The 19,143-nt window shown below is 42.8% G+C and overlaps 1 protein-coding gene across 1 annotated transcript in view; it reads left to right on the top strand.

Annotated features, from left to right (window-relative positions):
- Positions 1–19,143, top strand: part of SLC1A7 (solute carrier family 1 member 7) — a 48,693-nt gene that overhangs the window by 13,683 nt on the left and 15,867 nt on the right. The window contains exons 3-7 of the mRNA XM_054638365.2: positions 1,283–1,498; positions 12,506–12,548; positions 13,330–13,549; positions 15,857–15,956; positions 17,245–17,478. Coding sequence (XP_054494340.1) covers positions 1,283–1,498; positions 12,506–12,548; positions 13,330–13,549; positions 15,857–15,956; positions 17,245–17,478 — 813 coding nt within the window. The remainder of the gene's footprint in view (positions 1–1,282; positions 1,499–12,505; positions 12,549–13,329; positions 13,550–15,856; positions 15,957–17,244; positions 17,479–19,143) is intronic.

The following is a 19,143-nucleotide window of genomic DNA, read 5'->3' as shown; positions in this document are numbered from 1 at the left end:
CTCTAGACAACCTCTCTCAGCAGTGTGAGGTCAAGGAGATCTCATTCAAGGAGGTGCAGCTTAGTAAATATTTATGAGAACAGGCCTGGTAAACAGGTCTGTTTTGATGAGAAAGCTGGACACACCAAAAAATAAACGTGGTATTTTATTTCACCTGTACTTTTCCTGAGATGTATGCTTTGGAGAGTTCACAGAGAATTATCCAAAGGAAAATCTCAATTTAAAGCCCCAAACCACACTGCTGTCAGTGGAAAATCCAACCCCAGACTCAGATCACTTGGAAACTGCATCAGGGTCTATGTCAGAGCAGCCTAAAGAAACCTCAGGGGCCAAAGAGAGCCCTGTCTCACCTGCCTGTACAAGAGGGTCAGTGGGAGCTGAATCTCATGGTGGGGAATCTCATTGCATGGCTTGGCACAGGCAGAGTGGACGAGCAAGAGGGGCACTGGTGATGCTCTGGCAGTGCTGGGCAGGGAGCTGAAGAGGAAGGATCCTGATGGGTCCCTTCCAACTCAGCATGTTCTGTGACTGTAGGACTCTGTTATTCTCTGATTCCATGGAAAGGCTGAAGTGATCACAGCATGTTCTTTGCTCCCAGCTGGGCAGCCACACTTCCCATGGAGGTGTTTCCCCTGGATCCCATCCACTGTCCCCATTTAGACTGAATTACAGACTGCTCCCAATGCACTCCCTGGCAAAGCAAAAATATATTGAATTTACTTAGAAAGAAAAAAAAGTTATTCTTTTTGCTAAAGAATGGACTAGATGACAAAATTGTCCATTAGTGTTTTTCATTTCAAAACTGTGTCCCCACTTCACACAGGAAGGGCTGAGTGGGTTTGATTAGACTTTCTTCAAAGGTCCATTCAAACCTGAAATATTCTATTATTCTGTAAAATTCTGTGTAGAGTATGACACACAGAGTTTTAACAACCATTGCCACGGCTCCTGTGAACTGAGCCATCCCATGTGTAACTTGTGTAAAACTGTCCCTGGAATTTCAGGGTAGAGTGAGTAGGATTCAGTCCCCACATGTGCAGCCTGAGCTTGCAAGCTCCTTCCAGTAACCAGGATGTGAGGTGGCACTTGGAAAACATCCTTTCAGACACAGAGAGCACAGCTGTGGTGTTACTGGCAAGCTTACTGAGACACTGACACACAAATCAGCTGTCAGAGAAGCAGGCAGGATGGAATAATTCAGAAATTAGGCTTTCAGCTGCATTAATGCAATGCAAAATAACGTTGATTTCAGTACCATTTGTGCTGTGTTTTCTTCCCACAGCTTGATGTCTGGGCTGGCAGCCCTGGATGCCAAGACTTCCAGTCGCTTGGGAATCATAACAGTCACTTACTACCTGTGGACAACCTTTGTGGCTGTGGTTGTGGGAATAATTATGGTGTCCATTATCCACCCTGGTGGAGCAGCCCAGAAGGAGAGCACTGAGGAGGGTGGAAAGCCCATCATGAGCTCTGCAGATGCACTGCTGGACTTAATCCGGTAACGACATCCATTCTTTCTGCTTTCTGAAGGCAGCATTTGGTACAGAGCTGCAGGAGAAACTGGGGCCTGAGCCTCAGTTCTGAATCTAAGGATAAATATTTTGTTAAGACTGAGAAAAAAGTAAGTTACAGAAGATAATTTTCGAGTTATCAGATGTTTATACTGGCTGTTTCTTGTAAAATTTAAATGAATGGCCACCAACCAACAACAATGGAGCAGGTCCTTTATACCCCACAGGACTCCATATAGCCTGTGCAGCTCACCATCAAATCCATTATTAGGGTCAAGGGCCTATTAAAATTTAATGTTCATTTAAATAAGAGTCGATAGTTGCAACAGGCAAAACCTTAAATAAAGGGGTGAAACGCACTTTTTTCTGAAAATAATTCTTAAAAGCGCAGTTACAGCTGTTCATGCCAATTTGCAGATAAAGGACAGAATTAGAAAGACCACTGTTGGGTATTTTTTATTCTGCTTTGGGGCTTTTCCTTATTCATTTTATTTTGTTTGGCAAAAGACACACTTGTCCTTTTAGAGCAGCATTAGGGCACTGCTGGAATTTGATGGCCTTGCCTGAAATCCCTTTTTGTCCCAGTATTTCAGGTGCTGGTGGGATTCATTTGTTGACTGAACATATTCTGTGCCTCAGATTTATTTTGCTCGTGCAGAAAGTTTTGCCTTTGTTTGGTAGCTCCTCAAGTTGCTGATCTCATACTACATCAGTCAAGGGCTTTCAGACCAAGTGTGTATCTAGCACAGAGAATTCTCTTTGGAGTTCAACTTACAGAAATTAAAAATGGTTCACAGTTTGCCTTTCAAAAACCCAAATTCCTGACCATGACAGCAGACAAAGTACTTTAATTAAGACTTATTTGGACTTCAAATCAGAAGGAACTGGGAAGAGAAGCTTACAAAAGACTCCTCTTTTCTCCTCCAAGTTGCATTTACCCAGGCCACCTGTATTTTATCAATGTCTTTGTGAGAATGGGCCAAATTATTTTAGTCATGGAGCAGCAGCAGAGAACAACCTCTTCTGTAGCTTCTCACAAAACCATCATCTTCATCTGCACCTGGGTACCCACCTCTCCAGTGACTTTGCCATGAGGGATGGATGTGCAGTGGAATTCCATCTGTTTGTGACATGGGATTGAGTCACATTATTCTGTTTCTGCTGCACAAAGGACTGTAATTCCCACACCAAGAGGTGTGAATCCCTCACTATGACAGAGTAGCATAAGAAATAAAAGAGAGTCTAAGAAAAAGGTGACCTTAATGACTGTCTTCATAGTGGCCGTGTCAGGGGACCGTTCCTAGTGTGCTGAGCTGGTTCTCAGGCCTCAGTCAGAGACACTGAAAGGCACAGTGGGACACAGGGTGCAAAGATACATCCAAATGGACCTCCCAGCTCTGCCTGGGAAGGTCTCCCTCACCACAGATCCTCATTCCCTTTCTCACATCAGCCCAGCTGCCTTTAGAGGCTCAGAGTAAGCTTGTCATGGAGATGAGTTAGATGGAAAGTAATCTGGGTTTTCAAAATCAAAATTTACTATACTTTTGTGTTTTCAAGAAAAGACCAAGACCTGAGTTACAAACTCATCTCTTCACCTCTGCCTGGCCACTCCCTGCACACCAGGGGTGTTATGGTGAGGTTTGGGAACACTTTATTCCTCTGAGCCTCGCTGCAGGTCAAAAAACATTTGCAAGTATCTTCTAGGATTTCTACAAAATGTTTGTTTTTCTACAAACATTTACCCAAGCAAATCATAATAGCATGTGTGCACATTTCAGGTATTCAAGTTTCCAAGCAGCCACGTGCTTCTAGTCTGCAAAACCTTAAATTCTTCACTTTGGTTTGGGCAGGTGTCAACAATGACAAGGTCAACAAGCCCCTCTCATTACCAAAGGTTAAAAGAGAGAATCCAGCTCAGTCTTTTTTGCTGTGCTCAGCATCAGCCACAGCTGTAATCTCTCTATCCTGAGAGCACCAATGGATGGTTTTTATTCCTCTGCTACAGAAATAACCACACTTCCTAAGTAAATAAATAAATAATAACAACAGAACTGTGGGGAATGGGCTTTCAGCCTAGGCAAACACTATGGGTGAAATTCTGGCTCTGCTGCAGTTGCAGTTGCAAGACTCAAATATCTGTGTGGAAGTCTGGATTAAATGTAATGATGTATCTGCTGGTTTGAGCTAGAAAAGCTGATCCTTCAGCTCAATGATAAATCACTTCCATTCACAGCTGGAAACCATCTTTTTCAGCCCAGATTGGCTTATCTTCTCAATTCATTAATTTCCTCTCCATTTATCAATTGCATATGTGCCCAGAAGTTTACACAGGAAACATCTGGTATTCTGCAAATGAAGAATGCTAAATGTTCAAGTGAAGAGATGATATATGTGACATTATTGTGGGGTTAATTTTAAAAGCATGAATCTTGGCATTGGGATACATGTATTCACCCTCATTGATTTCAGATTTGAAGCCACTTTGAAATGATATAAAACATTATTATTTCTTTTGATGTTATATATGACATTGTCTAGAGCTTTTGACAGGAAAGTTGTTGCTAGAAATTGAATGTCTTGAATTTTTTGGTGAGATTTTTGCTTTTAATAGTGGTTTTAATTAGAAATTAAAGAACATACTGAATCAGCAAAAAATGAAACCAAAAACTAGTGCAGACCCTTGTGGTTATCCTTAACACTTGCAACACTAATCAGTAATCATATTATTATTATTATTATTATTATTATTATTATTATTATTATTATTATTATTATTATTATTATTATTATTTTGAATTATTTTGTAGATGGTGTTTCCCCTGTACATTTGTCCATTATGTAGGGGGAAAAAAACCAAAACTCCAAACAACAATGATTCGGAGAGGAGATAATAATTCTGAAATTGCTCTTAACCTCACATCAGCCAGGAAATACACAATCTCATCAACATCCTGAATTTCATGCCTCAAAAATTGCATCCATAGTTCAAACATTTTTTTTGCCACTTTAAACAGCTGTACTTGAAAGATTTCCTTTCTAAAGAGAGCCCCAGGAGACTGGGGACCAGAATGTTCTGCTGCCTGTGGAAGATGCCCATGTCACCAGGTGGCTCCTGTGCAGGAGCCTCCCTCTCTCTATTGGTCTGGACTAAGGAGGCAGCTGTGACTCTGAAGCTGTGCAGGAGGTGCTGCTCTCAAGGTGCTTCTGTCTTTAGCCACCACTTTATTGGTCCATTGAGACAGATGTACAAATCTGCCCTCATTTTATTCAAGGTTTCTGCTGCAAGCACTGCAAGGCCTATGAAAGTACATTTTCTTCCATTTAAAGCTGTATATAATTCTCAGGCTAAGGATCATGTTGTCTTTAAGCACCTGGTGCTTTATGAGTTTTTATAGATTTATTCTCATGATGTGCAATTCCTCTGTGAAGCAGGCAAGGACCATTTTCCTTCCTTACAGCTAGAGAACCAAAACACATGGAAAAGAAAGTACTTCACTGAGGATTGTTCAGAAAATTCTGTTGGCCAGAAGGAATATTCCCAGCTCATACAAGAGCTGGTAGGGTTCTTGTAGGATTGTGGCTTTTGAGCATCTCAATAGCAGTGAATCAACAAACATCTCTGCCTTCTTCTTCCTGTGGCAATTACTGAAATTATACTTTGTCTGCAAAAATTACAGTGACATTTTAGTAGCCCTTTATGAGTTAAGAAATTAAGAAAGGCAATGTACAATCTTTTTAAAGTAATTCAGCTTTTGTGTATTTTATTCAAAAGGACAAAAAGGAACATACTTACAGGAATAGTGTTCCATTTAAAATATCAGGTTTACTTTTGTAGCATAATGACCTGACTAGGAGAAGAGAAATGCTGATAATTTGAGGACAAACATTTGCAAAACTCATTCTGTGAGCCAGAAGGACACTGGTGACATTAGCAGTTAATATTTCCACAACATCTGTTACCTTTGATTTAGAAGGGGAGATTCTGCTGCAGCTGAAATCGTGCCACCTGCATTTCCCACCAAGGGAAATAAAATCTGGCTTATGAAATAAAACAAACAAGCAAAGTCCCAGCCAAACTGGGTTCCCCCTCCTGTTTCATATCAGGCTGACTGCAGATTTGGGCACCAGCAGGTGCAGGGTTCATGCACATTGTTGGTTTTTCTCAAGTCCAACAAGACAGAGTGGCATCGTAAACTTATTCAGCTGAAAAGCCCCAAATAAACCAATTCCGTGAAGGCAGACAGGATCAAATCACCTCTTGACCCACGAAAAATAAATTTGTACATTTCTGAAGTTTACTGGAGGGAGAAATCAGAGCATTTTACCACTGAAAATTCAGGATTGCATCCAATTTAATAGCAGGTACCCAGAAAATCAATTTGGCTTAACCAAGAGAGGCTTTATTTTTATACCAGTAAGAGTTAGAAGAGGATATAAACACTGTAGAGGATTTATGTTTTCATGGGAATCATGAGCACTCTTTAAAATCACTTCCCTTTTTTCAAGCTAAGGGCTATATTCTGTATTATTGAAATAGTGTTTCTTGAAAATAGGGCAGGAAAAACTCAGGGTCTGTTGTAGTGTGGATAAAGTCCAGGCTGTGCAGAATCAGGAATCTCACCTTTAGAAGTTTACAATTGAAGACTGAATTGTATGTAGACACAGTAATATGTTTCAGAGTGCATTAAATGATCCAGCTTTAAACTATGAAAGAACTTTTGAAAATAAGTATGCTGTACATGAAGGTATCTTTTGCCAAAAGCTACTGTGTACTACGATAGAAATATTTATCTGTCTCCTATGGCAAAGCACCACTTTTTCCTTTTTTTCAGAATGCCAGGTTGTTTTCATCTCACAAAACCAGCCTTATGCCAGAAATGTTCTGCCCTGGGACCAGGTCTTTGCTTCTGGGTAATTTCTAAGAGTTTGATCTCCACAGGAGCCCCAACCTTAAGTATTTACAAAGAACTCTCAACCCTCTGACTGTGTGGTCTCTACTTGGCACACCATGAATCCAACATGGAATGAAGATAATTCCATGATGAAAACCACCCTGAGGAGATGGACTATGAAGCAAATTCTTCTCTCTGGTCAGGAGGCTTTAGTCACAGAGGGTGAGGTGCACAGGGACCAGGAATTAAAAGTGCACTAGGAAAGCTTTGACCTTGCAGGGGAATTTGTTGTCCATCCTCCTGACAACTGGTCTGGACTCTTCCAGTGCCAACACACACTTTTCATGGAATAACTTGCCTTGCTGGAACCACAGTGGAAACACATCGGGCCTGTTGTGTTCCCTTTGATACAATTCAGCCTTTTTGAGATGCCTAAAGCTGTCATGTACTTGTGCTTCCACTTTCAGAGAGGCACAGCCTGCTGGGGCTTTGTCAGGACCTTTTCTTTCAGAGGAAGCAGGGTAAGAAAGTTCAGATCCCTTCCTGGAACTGAAATGCCGTGCAGCCCTCAGGACAGATAAAAAGTCCACATTTAACAAAATGATTCCACAATATGAGTTCTGCTCTGATCTTTGAAAAAAAAAAAAAAACAAACAACAAAGCAAGACAAAGTAACTTAAACCCAATTAGTGATTTCTGCATTCTGTAAGTGCTTTTTATCCCAATAATGAGGATTTTAGTGCCTCATTAATTCTGCCAAAGCAGCTTCTTTGGTCCTTTTAGCAGGAGGTAGTATGACTGATACGGAGAAATTAGATGAGGCACCAGAGATGACTACTGATGTACAAGATGGTTTCTCACGTGGCCTCTGCTATAGGTTGGGTTTTTTGTATTTCTGGATTAAATTTTGCCCTTGCTTTCAGCAGTGCAAACCCTGCTGGAGCCCCTGACACCCGCAGGAAGGTATCAGATGTGTGAGGAAGGACAGGACTTGTGGCTCATGTGTAACAGTAGTGAGGAGACCACACAGCTGATGATGAATTCATGCAGAGGACATAAAAAGCAAACAAATTCCTGAGATTAAGGTAATGTCCCTGAGAATGACCTCAGCCTATAGTAAATAGGAGCTACAGTGATGTTTGCTCTTGGAAAAACGTAGAAACTTCACAGTTCTCATGTCAAGCCATTCAGGCTCCAGTTTTGCTCTCTGTACCCTTGCTGTATATAGTGACAGGGTAAGGTTTCAAACACATAAATATTAGAATACTGTCAAATTTCCAGCCTTAAAACAACGTTCTTGCAGGCTCAGCTACGCTTGCTCAAATTTGAGAGCAGAGCATCCAAAGCTGCTTTCTGCCTAGTGCAAATATAGGCCAATAAATATTATGAGGACACACATGCAGCAAAACCCCAGTCTGGTGGCTTTAATTCCACAGCGTGGGAGACTGCAGCCAGACTGTCTGGTGTGGCAGGGATTAGGGGCTGATAACATCCAAGTCTGAGAGCAAAACCAGATTGGGGCTGCAGAGCACAGAGTGCCAAAGGGAAGGGGTGCTCTGAGTCAAGGAAACATCTGCCATACCTGTGGCAGTCCTGTGCTACAGCCACTGGCCTCATTTCTGACTGAAAGGATCTGCAAAAGCTGAGTGCTCTGAGTTAATGACGCCGTGGTCAGGACCCAGAGCGAGTATTTCAGATATTCAGTAGCATTGCTGGAACCAGAAACTGGCCTGTTATTTCTAACAGGAGTCACCCAGGAGGTGTGAAGGAGCTGTCCCAGTGGCTGCAGGCTCATGTTCTCTGGACAGTTCAGTTAACAGAGTCACAGTGACACAGTTTAACTGTGCTGCTCCCTGTGCCACTGCTGTGGTTCTGAGCCAACCACCCCCTAAAGAGACAAGAGAGCTCCCACATCCTGGGGGCAGTGCTGAAGAATGGCTTCCTGACACTATTCCCAAAGCAGCTGAAATTAGGGGAGCAAAATCAATCAACTCTGTACATTCATAGTCAGTTGCTGGGAGGCCATGGAGAAGGGAAGAGAACCTTCCACTTTTGGCAAGATGCTAAATCATCCTGTGCCAAATGGGACCCTCAGAGCTGCTGCTCAGACCAGGTGCTGCCTGCACTTGATACAAGTCTTTAGGATTTCCTCAAAATCCACGACTGGATACTAAAGTGCATGTACATACACATTCCTAATTCATCTGAATCCTCTCGTCCCATGCAGAATTAGGGAAGGGCTCCAAAATTTGCCTGTAGATCACAGCAGCCTGTGCAGCACAGCAGCTGCAGGCAGAGATGGTGATTAGTGGGTCACTTGTGCGTGTGTGCTGCTGTCACAGCAAACGCAGGCCAGGCCTGCTGTGCCAGCTGGGCTCAGCAGCTCAGCTCTGCAGAAGGTTCACTGAGCTGATATTGAAGTTTCATGCACATTCACCCTTTTAGCCTCAGCTGAATACTCCTGCTCTATCTGGCAGAGTTCCTGAGGCAGAAGATGCTCTGGGAAATGTTATTCCTCAGGGCAGGCAGTATTTAGCTGTTAATTTTTTATGTAACCAGAAAGCCTATGTCTTCAGTTTCTGTTTTACAACAATATCCTTGTCTCAGACCTAAATTTATCTATGCTTTAAACCAGACTCAGTCACTGTTATGCAGTAGGTTTCATTCCCTACTCTTATGTGAAATTATTTCTGCTAGGAATGCTGAGCTGAGCCACTGAGGTTAGACAATGTTGCTTGTGCTAGAGAAATGAATCCCAGATCACTACTATTTTGTGACCTGTGTCTTGTAAGCAATCTGCAAGCAATGCTGCAACTTCAGAAGTATTTTATCTGCTTGGCTTTCTTAACTGAACAAACACAAGAGTATTTATAGGTGTTGACAGCAATGATGAGCTCAGTTTGAATCACTCCTTCCCAAGTGCTGGCAGTGTCTTTAATTCAGGGTACATCAGTGAAAAACACAGTGCCTGAGAAGAACACAGCCTGACTTTATGATGTGGGGGCCTGATCCATGTGGGTACATGTGGATCTCATCCAGAGCTGCAGAGAGATCTGCAGGTGCCAATCTGGTGTCAGGCTGGGTGCTTGAACAGAGCAGGCAGAGCTGGGCAGGCTACAGCACTCTGCCATTCCCTGTGCTGTATGCTGGGTCAATGCCCCTGTGTGGATTCTGAGCCAGCCTGAAGCTCCCACTCTGCAGCATCCCCCAGCACTCAGGTCTGGTGGGCAGGATCCCACAGAGGGGCTGTCCCAAGGACCTTGTGAGGATCCAGCCAGCCTCCCCATCCCAGTTCCACACTAAAATGTCAAATCCTCCAAATCACTCTCCCTTCAGTCTCCTGTTCTGAGCCATTCCCAGGTGATCTTTGCTAAACATCCAGCTCATGGCTGGCAGTATCAATGTGCAGCAAAACACACCCCTCAAGCAAGAAGTGTTTCTGAAGAGGCCTGACAGAACCAAGAAACCCTCCCAGTTACCTTCCATCTCTAGGTGGCAGTTCAATTCCTTCTTCTCATTTTTTTGGTTTTAGTCCATTAAAGTTCTCATTCACCAATTGCTCTCTTAAATGTTTTTGATTAACAAAACTTAATTTTGGCTAATACTGGATTTTCTCAATCCAAGTAAACCAGCTTAAAATAAAAATAAGCCGAGGCCCTGGCAAACACATTCAGGTCATCCTTTCACCAGATAAATTGTGTAACTTTGGTAAGGCTAGTCTCAAAGACTGGATCACAGTGCATAATTTATTAAAAAATATTGGGAGAATTCCAGCATCTAGTATTAAGTGGGTAGTTGTAATTCCTGCAGGATAAAGAATGATAAAGAAACAAAATGCTTTAATCCTCTACAAATTTGTCTAACATTTAATCTAGCTACTAACCATATGATATTTCCTTTCTCGAGCAGTCTTAATTGTTCTTAATTCTACTAATTAGGACTAGGAGGGAGCAAGTGGAAATCATCAGCAATTCAATTGATGTTTCTGTGCAAAGCCACAGCTCGTACGTGAGGTACATATTCAGAGCTGTGCTGGAATCTCCGTGTGCATCTCTGCTTTCAGAATATTTCCCATTCACACAGCAGGGCAGAGCACAACCAACACCCTGAGCACCCCTGTAGCACCTTTCAGCCCAGCAAAACAAAGACCAGTTAATATTAATGAAGCCTTTAACAGTCTGGAAGCAGAATTCCCTTATGAGGCACAATGAAGCAGTAACCACCTTTACTCTCCTGCGCTCCCCCTCCTGGAACATCCTCTCCATCTTGCCAGGCCCAGCTCCATCCAGCTGCTCCCCAGTTGCTTCCCCAGGGCTCAGGCAGAAGGTTGTGCCTGCACCTGACAGGGAAAGGATGCACAGCTGCCTCCTGTCTGTGTCTTGCTTTGGCTGCAAAGCATTTGACATTTGAACCAGACAATCAGCAGCTCCATGGACAGTCTGCAGAGACAATCCAATGCCTTTATGAGACTCATCTGCTCTCAAGCAGCAGGCTAACAAGTTCCTCTCATGTTCAGTCTTCTGTTTCAATCATTAGGCAGTACTACTATCACCTAATTAAAATTTTTCTCCCACAGTTCTCCCTAAAAATGATAATCAATTACCTCTTTGTAGCAATTGCTCTCACTGATTGATGCTACTGATGCAGAATCTACCTCATACTTTTAAGTGTGACCATAATATCATGTTATGATTACTTAAAATAAAAAAAAAAATGTGTTTTCTAAGCCAGTGCTGCGCACTGACTCCATTAGGAACAAGTATCTGCTGCTGCTGCAGAGAGGAAAGCAGCTCTGGAAAATGTCCCTGGTTCAGCATGCATTCAACTGTCTATGCACACAGCAATTCTCTTTGAAACTGAGAACAGGCTTTTCACATGTATTTAAGGGTTAACCTGACTTGGGGTTTAAGCAGGACTTTGAATTAAAAGTCATTTTGCTGGAAAACTCAGGAGTTTCTCCTTGCATAAATTCAGGTATATGAAAGAAGATAATTGGGTCATAGACTGTCACTGTCTTCTGCCCCAAGGTTCAGAAGCTTAGGGTTGGAAATAAATTAGTCCTGAAAATGATCCTATTAGAATATCACACAAATCTTGGTTTCCAGATGCTGCATGGAAATGTATGACTTTTTAGCTATTTTTTCCCAATTATACTATGATTCCTCTTTGGAGCCTGCAGAGGGTGTGCTCTCCATTTCAAATAAGGATTGAATGTCTTTCTGTCTTTGCAGCTCAAACTGAAATTATAAATTAGCTCCATATATAATTGTGTGAAATGTTACAGAGTGAGATATACAGAAAGTCAAAAAAGGTGACAAAAAAGAGTCCCTTTTGGAATTAAAAATCTATTGGTCTCCCTGCAGTCTCAGTGTTGGGTCATTGCCTTCCTCAGTAGCTCAGCTGTGAGCAAAGATGAAGCTGCTGACCTCATTCAGGTTCTTATTCTGAAGCCTCAGAACTGTATCTAAATAAAATTTAGCAGCGTACAGCTCTAATCTCAACTCTTTTAATCAGGAATGAGATCCTCTTTTTGAAAAGCAAACTGTTCTTGACCAAACCACTGCAAAGTCTACATCACTTGCAATTTTAGTGATGAAAATATATTGGGGTACTAGAGTTTATCAGTTAGCACAGGAGCACTTAGAAGTGCCACAGTAGATTACAGCACCCAGGGGTCTCAGGAATACATCCCTGACTGTCCTGAACAGCTCATTATCTAAGCAGGGAAGGCAAAACATGGAATAAAAGAATATTCATCCCCCCAGTCAGCAGATGGAGAAGGGAATCATAGCAATTCTGTCACCCCAGTTACATGGAGACTGTGGCAGAGCCAGAATCTGCAGCCAGAGCTCCTGGGTCTCCCCCCATTTGTTTGGAAGCAAGTCCCAAACCCTCAGTTCTGAGGAGCTGTCTCTCTGTTGGGCTGTGCTCGGCCAGGCACAGCTGTGTGGCACAGTGGGAGAGAGTGGCATCCTCTGCACCTGCCCAGCCCCTGCTCTCCAGGAGGGCAAAGAACTGATTCATCATGGCAGACCCAACACACAGTAAAAAGAAGTTGGTTTCAGTTCCATAGAAATTATTCTTCTATTTGTTCATTTTTAGGAACATGTTTCCAGCCAATCTTGTTGAGGCCACATTCAAGCAGGTAAGTGTCTATATATCTTTTACTGATGAAAAACATGAGTCAGCATTATATGAAACATGTACCTTTGTAAAAGACAACCCAGGTATAGACATGGCATAGGACTGCAGACACTGTAAGTACCTTCAGCATTTAGGAATTAATGAGTCCCATTCCATTAGCCTCAGTAGCCATGGTATCTGAAGGCAAAACAGGGATAAAATGCTCTCTAGTGTGACTGGAGAATAGATATGCACTCCTATGCCAGTTCCACGTCCACCAGAGGAGAGCTGGAATTTATTTAAGAGCATCCTGCAACACCACACCAAAGAAGAACAGAATACTAGGTTCAATTAAAGCAACAAAATAATGTACTGCAGAAGAATCTAATTACTCAGGTTGGAATTTGGCAAGAAAAGCTCATCTAAAAGTTCTGAGGGAACAAGAGGCATGGCTGTACTTATTTCACCTGGGGGAAATTTAATGGAAGCCTCACAAAGAGAAGGGCACTCAGAACCTCCAGGAAGTCATTCCTGATTATGTCTTACAGGAAAGTTGCTCTGTCAGGAGGCAAACTGTTTGCTGCACCAAGGTCTGATTCTAGGAAACTCAGGTTGTGTTATGCTTTTCCAAAAATTCAACTGTTTTTACAGATTTTATCAGAGAAGGATAGGAGTGTTCATTCTCCTTTTCATGCCAGTCCCTTCAACATGCAGCATTGTTGAAACAGAGCACTTAGGAGGGCTCATGAGACTATTCATTCCTGTTGGGATATTGTAGTAAAACTCACTTTGTTTGCCCTCAGTACCGCACCAGGAGCATTCCCATCATCAAATCGAACAAAGCGCCGGCCGAGAGCAGCACGCGCCGCATCATCATCTACGGAGTGCAGGACGAGAACGGCTCCAACGTCCAGAACTTTGCCTTGGATATCACCCCCCCTCCTGAAGTGATTTACAAATCAGAGCCAGGAGCCAGTGATGGCATGAATGTACTGGGGATTGTGATATTCTCTGCCACCATGGGTAGGTTTCAGACATGTTTGGTTTGTAATAATCCAAGTGTCCATTCAAGAGAAAAGGATTGGGTTGGGTTGCTTGGTTTCTTGACTCAGCTTTTTTAGCTGTTTCTATCTAAACTTTTTGGGGAAAAGGCAAGACTGTTACAGAGCTGTACCCCCACCCTTTCAAAGACAAATTTTCAAAATGACTTTTGTTCCAAGGAGTTGGGTTTTCTGTGCATTCACTTACAATTTTTTTTTCTCAACTATTTTGAGCTTTTATTTATGACCCATCTTTTGCTGACTCTAAGACAACCTTGTACAGTGTGCTCAGAGGAGGTAGGAACTACCACCAGATCAGACTCATGGCCCCTCTACCAGTATGCCAACCCATATTGTTTTATGAGTTTTAAATCTGTAGATATTCCTTTTTTGATTGAAAGCTCTTGATTTTATTTTTGGTATCCTGCAATGAAAATAGTTCTATACCACCTACTAGCTCAGCTTGTAAGAGTAAGAGCTTCTGTGTGCCTTATTTATTTAGTTTAACTTGCTGGAGGAACTCATTGGTGCCATGTGTGTCATATTATGTTTGTGGATTTGAAAGAAGAAGTTTAAACAACCATTTCCTAGTTAACCATAAAGTTCTGATGACTTTTATAAGAAAATGCTGATCAAATTTTCCTTATGTAAATTTATTCTTGGAAGTTAATCTGGTCGGCAAAGGTAGTTCCATAAAACATCTTTGACTGTATTTATTATATTATGGTTCATAGCAGCACAAGGGGTCAAGATTCAAAGCTGGAATTAGTGGATTTGTCTCTGTTTTTTTAGCTTCTCCAGTGGGTGGTATTCCCTGTACAACCCTGCTGGAAGCTGGCTGTCTCCCAGTTTGTAGTATTTTATAGTCCATTTCCAAAGTACAACATCACCACAAACACTATTCCAGTCAAAACCTACTGGGTATGAATGAATTAATTACATCTACTTATTAAGACCAAGGGCAATTTTCTGCTTCTGAGAACAGAAGATCATTCATTGTCTGCCCAGAACTGAATGTACAACTTTCACCGAGCCCCTCAGTCCTGCTGGCCTGGGGCTCAGAGGGCAGGAGCTGAGACTTGGCTTCTTCCTGGCTGATGGACACAAAACAGCACCAGGATTGTCACCCACAGCATGGCTGCTGGGTCACCTCTCGCTGTAGCAGCCAGGAACAAACCTCAGACACCAACCCCTCCACAATTATCATCACCAAGGACTACTTCATGCTTTTGTTTTGAACAAAGGATGTGTCAAGGCTGTCTTCAGCCTATTGCACCACCCCCCACCGTCCAAAATGGAAGCATTGAAACAGCTTAATGAAAGAGTGCTGTCTTCTGACCTAAAAGTTATGGCATGGATGATCTAACAGGCTTACAAACTCCTATCTTGAGAGCACTGCTCTTGTGAAATCCCTGGATAAGGCAGCTGAAAGCCTCCCTGCCTGCCTCAGCAGGGGATGGCCCTGGAAGCGGCGCTGCCTGAGACGTGGCTCGGAGCTGTGGGCTCCAAGGGACAGAGCCGGGCTCCTGCTCAAAGCAAGGGCACTGCACATGCAGGGCAAGCAGCAGCACACACCCCCCTGCCAGCCCCTGCCTCCCCAGGCAGCTCCCCTCAAAGGCAAACTCCCTTGGTACAGCCAGTTTTTGAAATATTTCCTTGAGCAGTTGACTCAATCACTTATAATCCTTTCAGGGAGGATAATTAACTGTAGGAAAATGTTGTCTATTTATATGCATTAATGGAAACTAACACTGTCTGGAGAATATATGGTTAGATGACACATCCCAGCAGAGCTGTATTCAGTTGCTTTCTGAGCAATAGGGGCACATACATGGGGTTTATTTGCTTTCTGCTTTACTGGTTAGTCTTCACAGCAATTTGGCCTTTCTCTCCATGAATCTTCATTTCCTTACCTCCCCCAAAACTGCAAAGCCTGACTGACTATAAAGGTTAATTATTATCATGTAGACCTAAAACTACTAAAAACATGACAGAGACTCCATTACTAACTCCCTATTACCAGAACAAACCTCAAAACCTGGCTTTGCCTCCCAAGTCCTCGTTGGTGCTGCCTGGCTGTAGGCAGAGACAGATTCCTTCACTAGAAAATGTTTCTCAGTTTGTGTTCCATGGATCACTCAGAGGAGGGAAATCCTGCACAGGGCTCTATGACTGATGGTTCAGGACACAGCCTTGCTACCAGGGGCCTTAGAGTTTCAGCAGGGAGGGAAATCACTGGGGCTGTGTGTGAGGACACCTGAGAAACTGAGCCCAAATGCTCTGATTGCAGGTATAATGTTGGGAAGAATGGGGAACAGCGGCGTCCCTTTGGTCAGCTTTTGCCAGTGTTTGAATGAATCTGTCATGAAAATAGTGGCAGTTGCTGTTTGGTAAGTAACTGTTTTGCTAAGAAAATCAGTATTTTTTAAAAAGAGTAAGAACATTTCAACAGAAGAAAATACAGAGAAATCTCATACATTTATTTCCAGGAATTAAATGAGGATGAATAACCCTTAGTTTTGCAGGGCCTCAGCATTTGAGGATGCACATACATCTGTCCCTGGTCTGTACCATCCTTTTGACAGGACACCCTCTATGTGACTCCCAAGTAACAGAACATGGTATAGCTGGGTGGGGTGTGCTGTATGCCCCAAGGGCACTGCCAATCCCTGAGCATGCCAAGGGGGATCACAGCCACCCAGGCCACACAAGGGAGAAGCATGATGGGATGTTCTAGCTGGTACTCCCATCCCTTCCAGCACTGCAGCAGACCCAGCCAGACCTGCCAACACACCTGCCCCAAAGATCAGAGGAACAGCAGGTGGCTGCCAACAACAAGAGCTACCAGCTTAGCACCTTCTCCCCACTTTGGGATGTCCCCCAGTGTGGCTCAGCCTGATGTGGGACAGGGAACCAGCACTCAGCCCACATTCTCTCTTTCCAGCTACGTGGTCCAATCTGACTGACCTGGGTCAGGGAATGATTGCTTGGGTGGATATGTCAAAGGAGGTAGTTTATTTCTGGAAAATGAGGAAGTAGTGTCAAGTCTCTGGAGATGACACAGCTGCAAGTGGAAGATGGCTGGATGCTCCCAGATTTTTTTTTCAATTTAAAGCTTTTTGGCATCCATGACTTTGTCCGCAGCTGCGCACAGAAGCACAACAGTTTTTATAAAGCACCTGTCCGGAGTCAATTCAGAAACCAACAATTCTTCTGCCTATTTATCTGCCCCAAATCAAACCCCCAGGCAGTCCAAGAGCATGTCTAATGCATGTTGGTGTTTCTCCTCTGTCTTCCAAAGGCAACATAAACATTTACTTAAGAGCTTCCAACGAAAATCCACGAACAGCTACATGAGCACAAACACATGAGAGGAGCTCAGGATTCATTCCCCCTCTTCCCAGTCATTTACCTGCCTGCAGCTAAGAAGTCAGAGCTGCCTTTGGAACCAAAACATTTTAAAGTCGTTCCTTGCCAGTGCCATAACCTCAGCTGTGCTGAGGGGGACTCCACAGACAAAACTGTCCAGCCCAGTGCTCTGGGCATCCTGCTCTGGTGTGGAGACAGAACAGCCAAACCCAGGCAGGGCAGGTACTGCACTGCCACTGGAAGGAGCTGCAGCTCCTACCATGTGATGGAAGGGAGCTGTCTCCTGATAATGTCTTTCTTTCTGCTCAGGTACTTTCCATTTGGAATTGTGTTCCTAATAGCTGGCAAAATCTTAGAAATGGATGACCCCTCGGCCATTGGGAAGAAGCTGGGTTTCTACGCCATTACGGTGGTGTGCGGCCTGGTGGTGCACGGGCTCTTCATCCTGCCAATGATGTACTTCTTCATCACCAAGAAGAATCCCATTGTCTTCATCAGAGGGATCCTTCAAGCCTTGCTCATTGCTCTGGCCACATCCTCCAGGTATTACAGAGTTTCTAGACAGACCCAATGAAATACCTGCTAGATTCTTGCTACAGCTGCCTCTTGGGAAGAGCACACTATTGCTGTAGTGGAGCAGATATATGTGTAGCTGTACAATGGTCTCTGTCCAATTCACTGGTATAAATCTTAAAAATGTGTGTCTCAACATTTGGAAGTTATGTGGGAGCCACTGGACAATATCTGTCACATTGTTTTCCTTTGGTTTAAAAAATATTGGATAAAACCTTTTTTTTTTTTCATAGAGGACTAGAAAGGAAATAAGTTCTTTTTCCATATAGAAAATATTGTGCTTCTACAAAGTTAATGTATATGAGGGACATGCAGTTTGTTCAGACTTCATTTTTGGTGTTAGTGGGGAACCTCCTATTTCAGTCATGTGGAAACATTTTATCCTTTTATCCTTTCCACACACGTTAGTCTTTGTCTCTTGGTACATTAACAAAAGACTGTGGTTGCAAGCTATTGTCCAGCACTGGGAAAGTATTTAACTGTTCTCCTCAAGGAATAACATCTTTTGCACCCTCTTTAGAGAAGATACACAATGAGTTTTAACCATAGCTGAACAAAGGTACAGTGAAAATGGAAACCAGCTTGTGAACAGGCAATGAAAATGACTCCCAACATGGATAAAATGGTGCATGAGATGGACTTGAAAGGGCTGGAATTGCCTTGCATGGAGCAGATACAGAAATGACAATTAAAATAACATTTCTGTGTAGCCAATCTGACAACACAGTTTCATGGCATCTGTGGCTGAAGGAATGTAGATTAAAAGAAAGGGGAAGAGGGAATTATTATTTCAGTACAGAAGGTACTGGATTTCCACTGTGACATTTTACAAGGTGTATTTATATATAATAGCTTGCTCCAAAATGACCTATAAAGAGCAGCATGCTGAGAAACACACAATCAAGAAAAATTACATGGTGGGTGGTGCTTAAACTCTAACTACACCTAAATAATTCAGGAAAGCTTTTTTATTAGAACATAAAAAGTTTGTAGCTTGAGATGTCACCACATCCCCAGATACAAGATGAGAATTTTGTACTCAAAGATATTAATGTTGGAAAAGGCTCATCAGGCTCACATTTGACACACTTGACCACCTTCCCTGCTTCTCTAGGAATTCTCTTTCTGAAAACTCTATTGCTGACAATTCAAATTTTTAATCTGTGCTATTCCTTTCATTCTCCTTTTTTTTTTCTAGAAGGAGACAGCTTTTATGAAAAATCTGAGTATTTCTCCTTTTAGAAAACAAACAAACAAGTTTTTTATGAGTACAGATGCAGGTATTCCACCATTTCAAAATCATTACTTTTTTAGATGTTCCATATTATGCATCAGCATTGCATTTTGGTTTTATCACCAATTTAGGAGTCCCTTACTGATCTGGAAACTGATGAGAGAGAGGTTTCTGTCTCTGCTGAGCCTCTGTAAGGGAAACTAATTCTTACTTGAGGTTTTTTCCAGCCCCATTTCCTTACCCATTACAAGCTGATGTGAGAGTGCCCTCTGACAGTGGGGAACACACAAGGCATTCAGCTTTCCCTTAAACCTGTGCTTTGGCTCTCCTGGGCTCTGACTCCCAGATAAGACTCTGCCTCTGGGGATTGCAAGTGCTTTGAGACAGCCCCCTCCCTTCAG

Source organism: Agelaius phoeniceus, chromosome 8 (assembly GCF_051311805.1).
Source record: "Agelaius phoeniceus isolate bAgePho1 chromosome 8, bAgePho1.hap1, whole genome shotgun sequence".
Taxonomy (NCBI): domain Eukaryota; kingdom Metazoa; phylum Chordata; class Aves; order Passeriformes; family Icteridae; genus Agelaius; species Agelaius phoeniceus.
The sequence above is the reverse complement of the archived record's forward strand: the minus strand, read 5'-3'. Positions and strand labels throughout refer to the sequence as shown.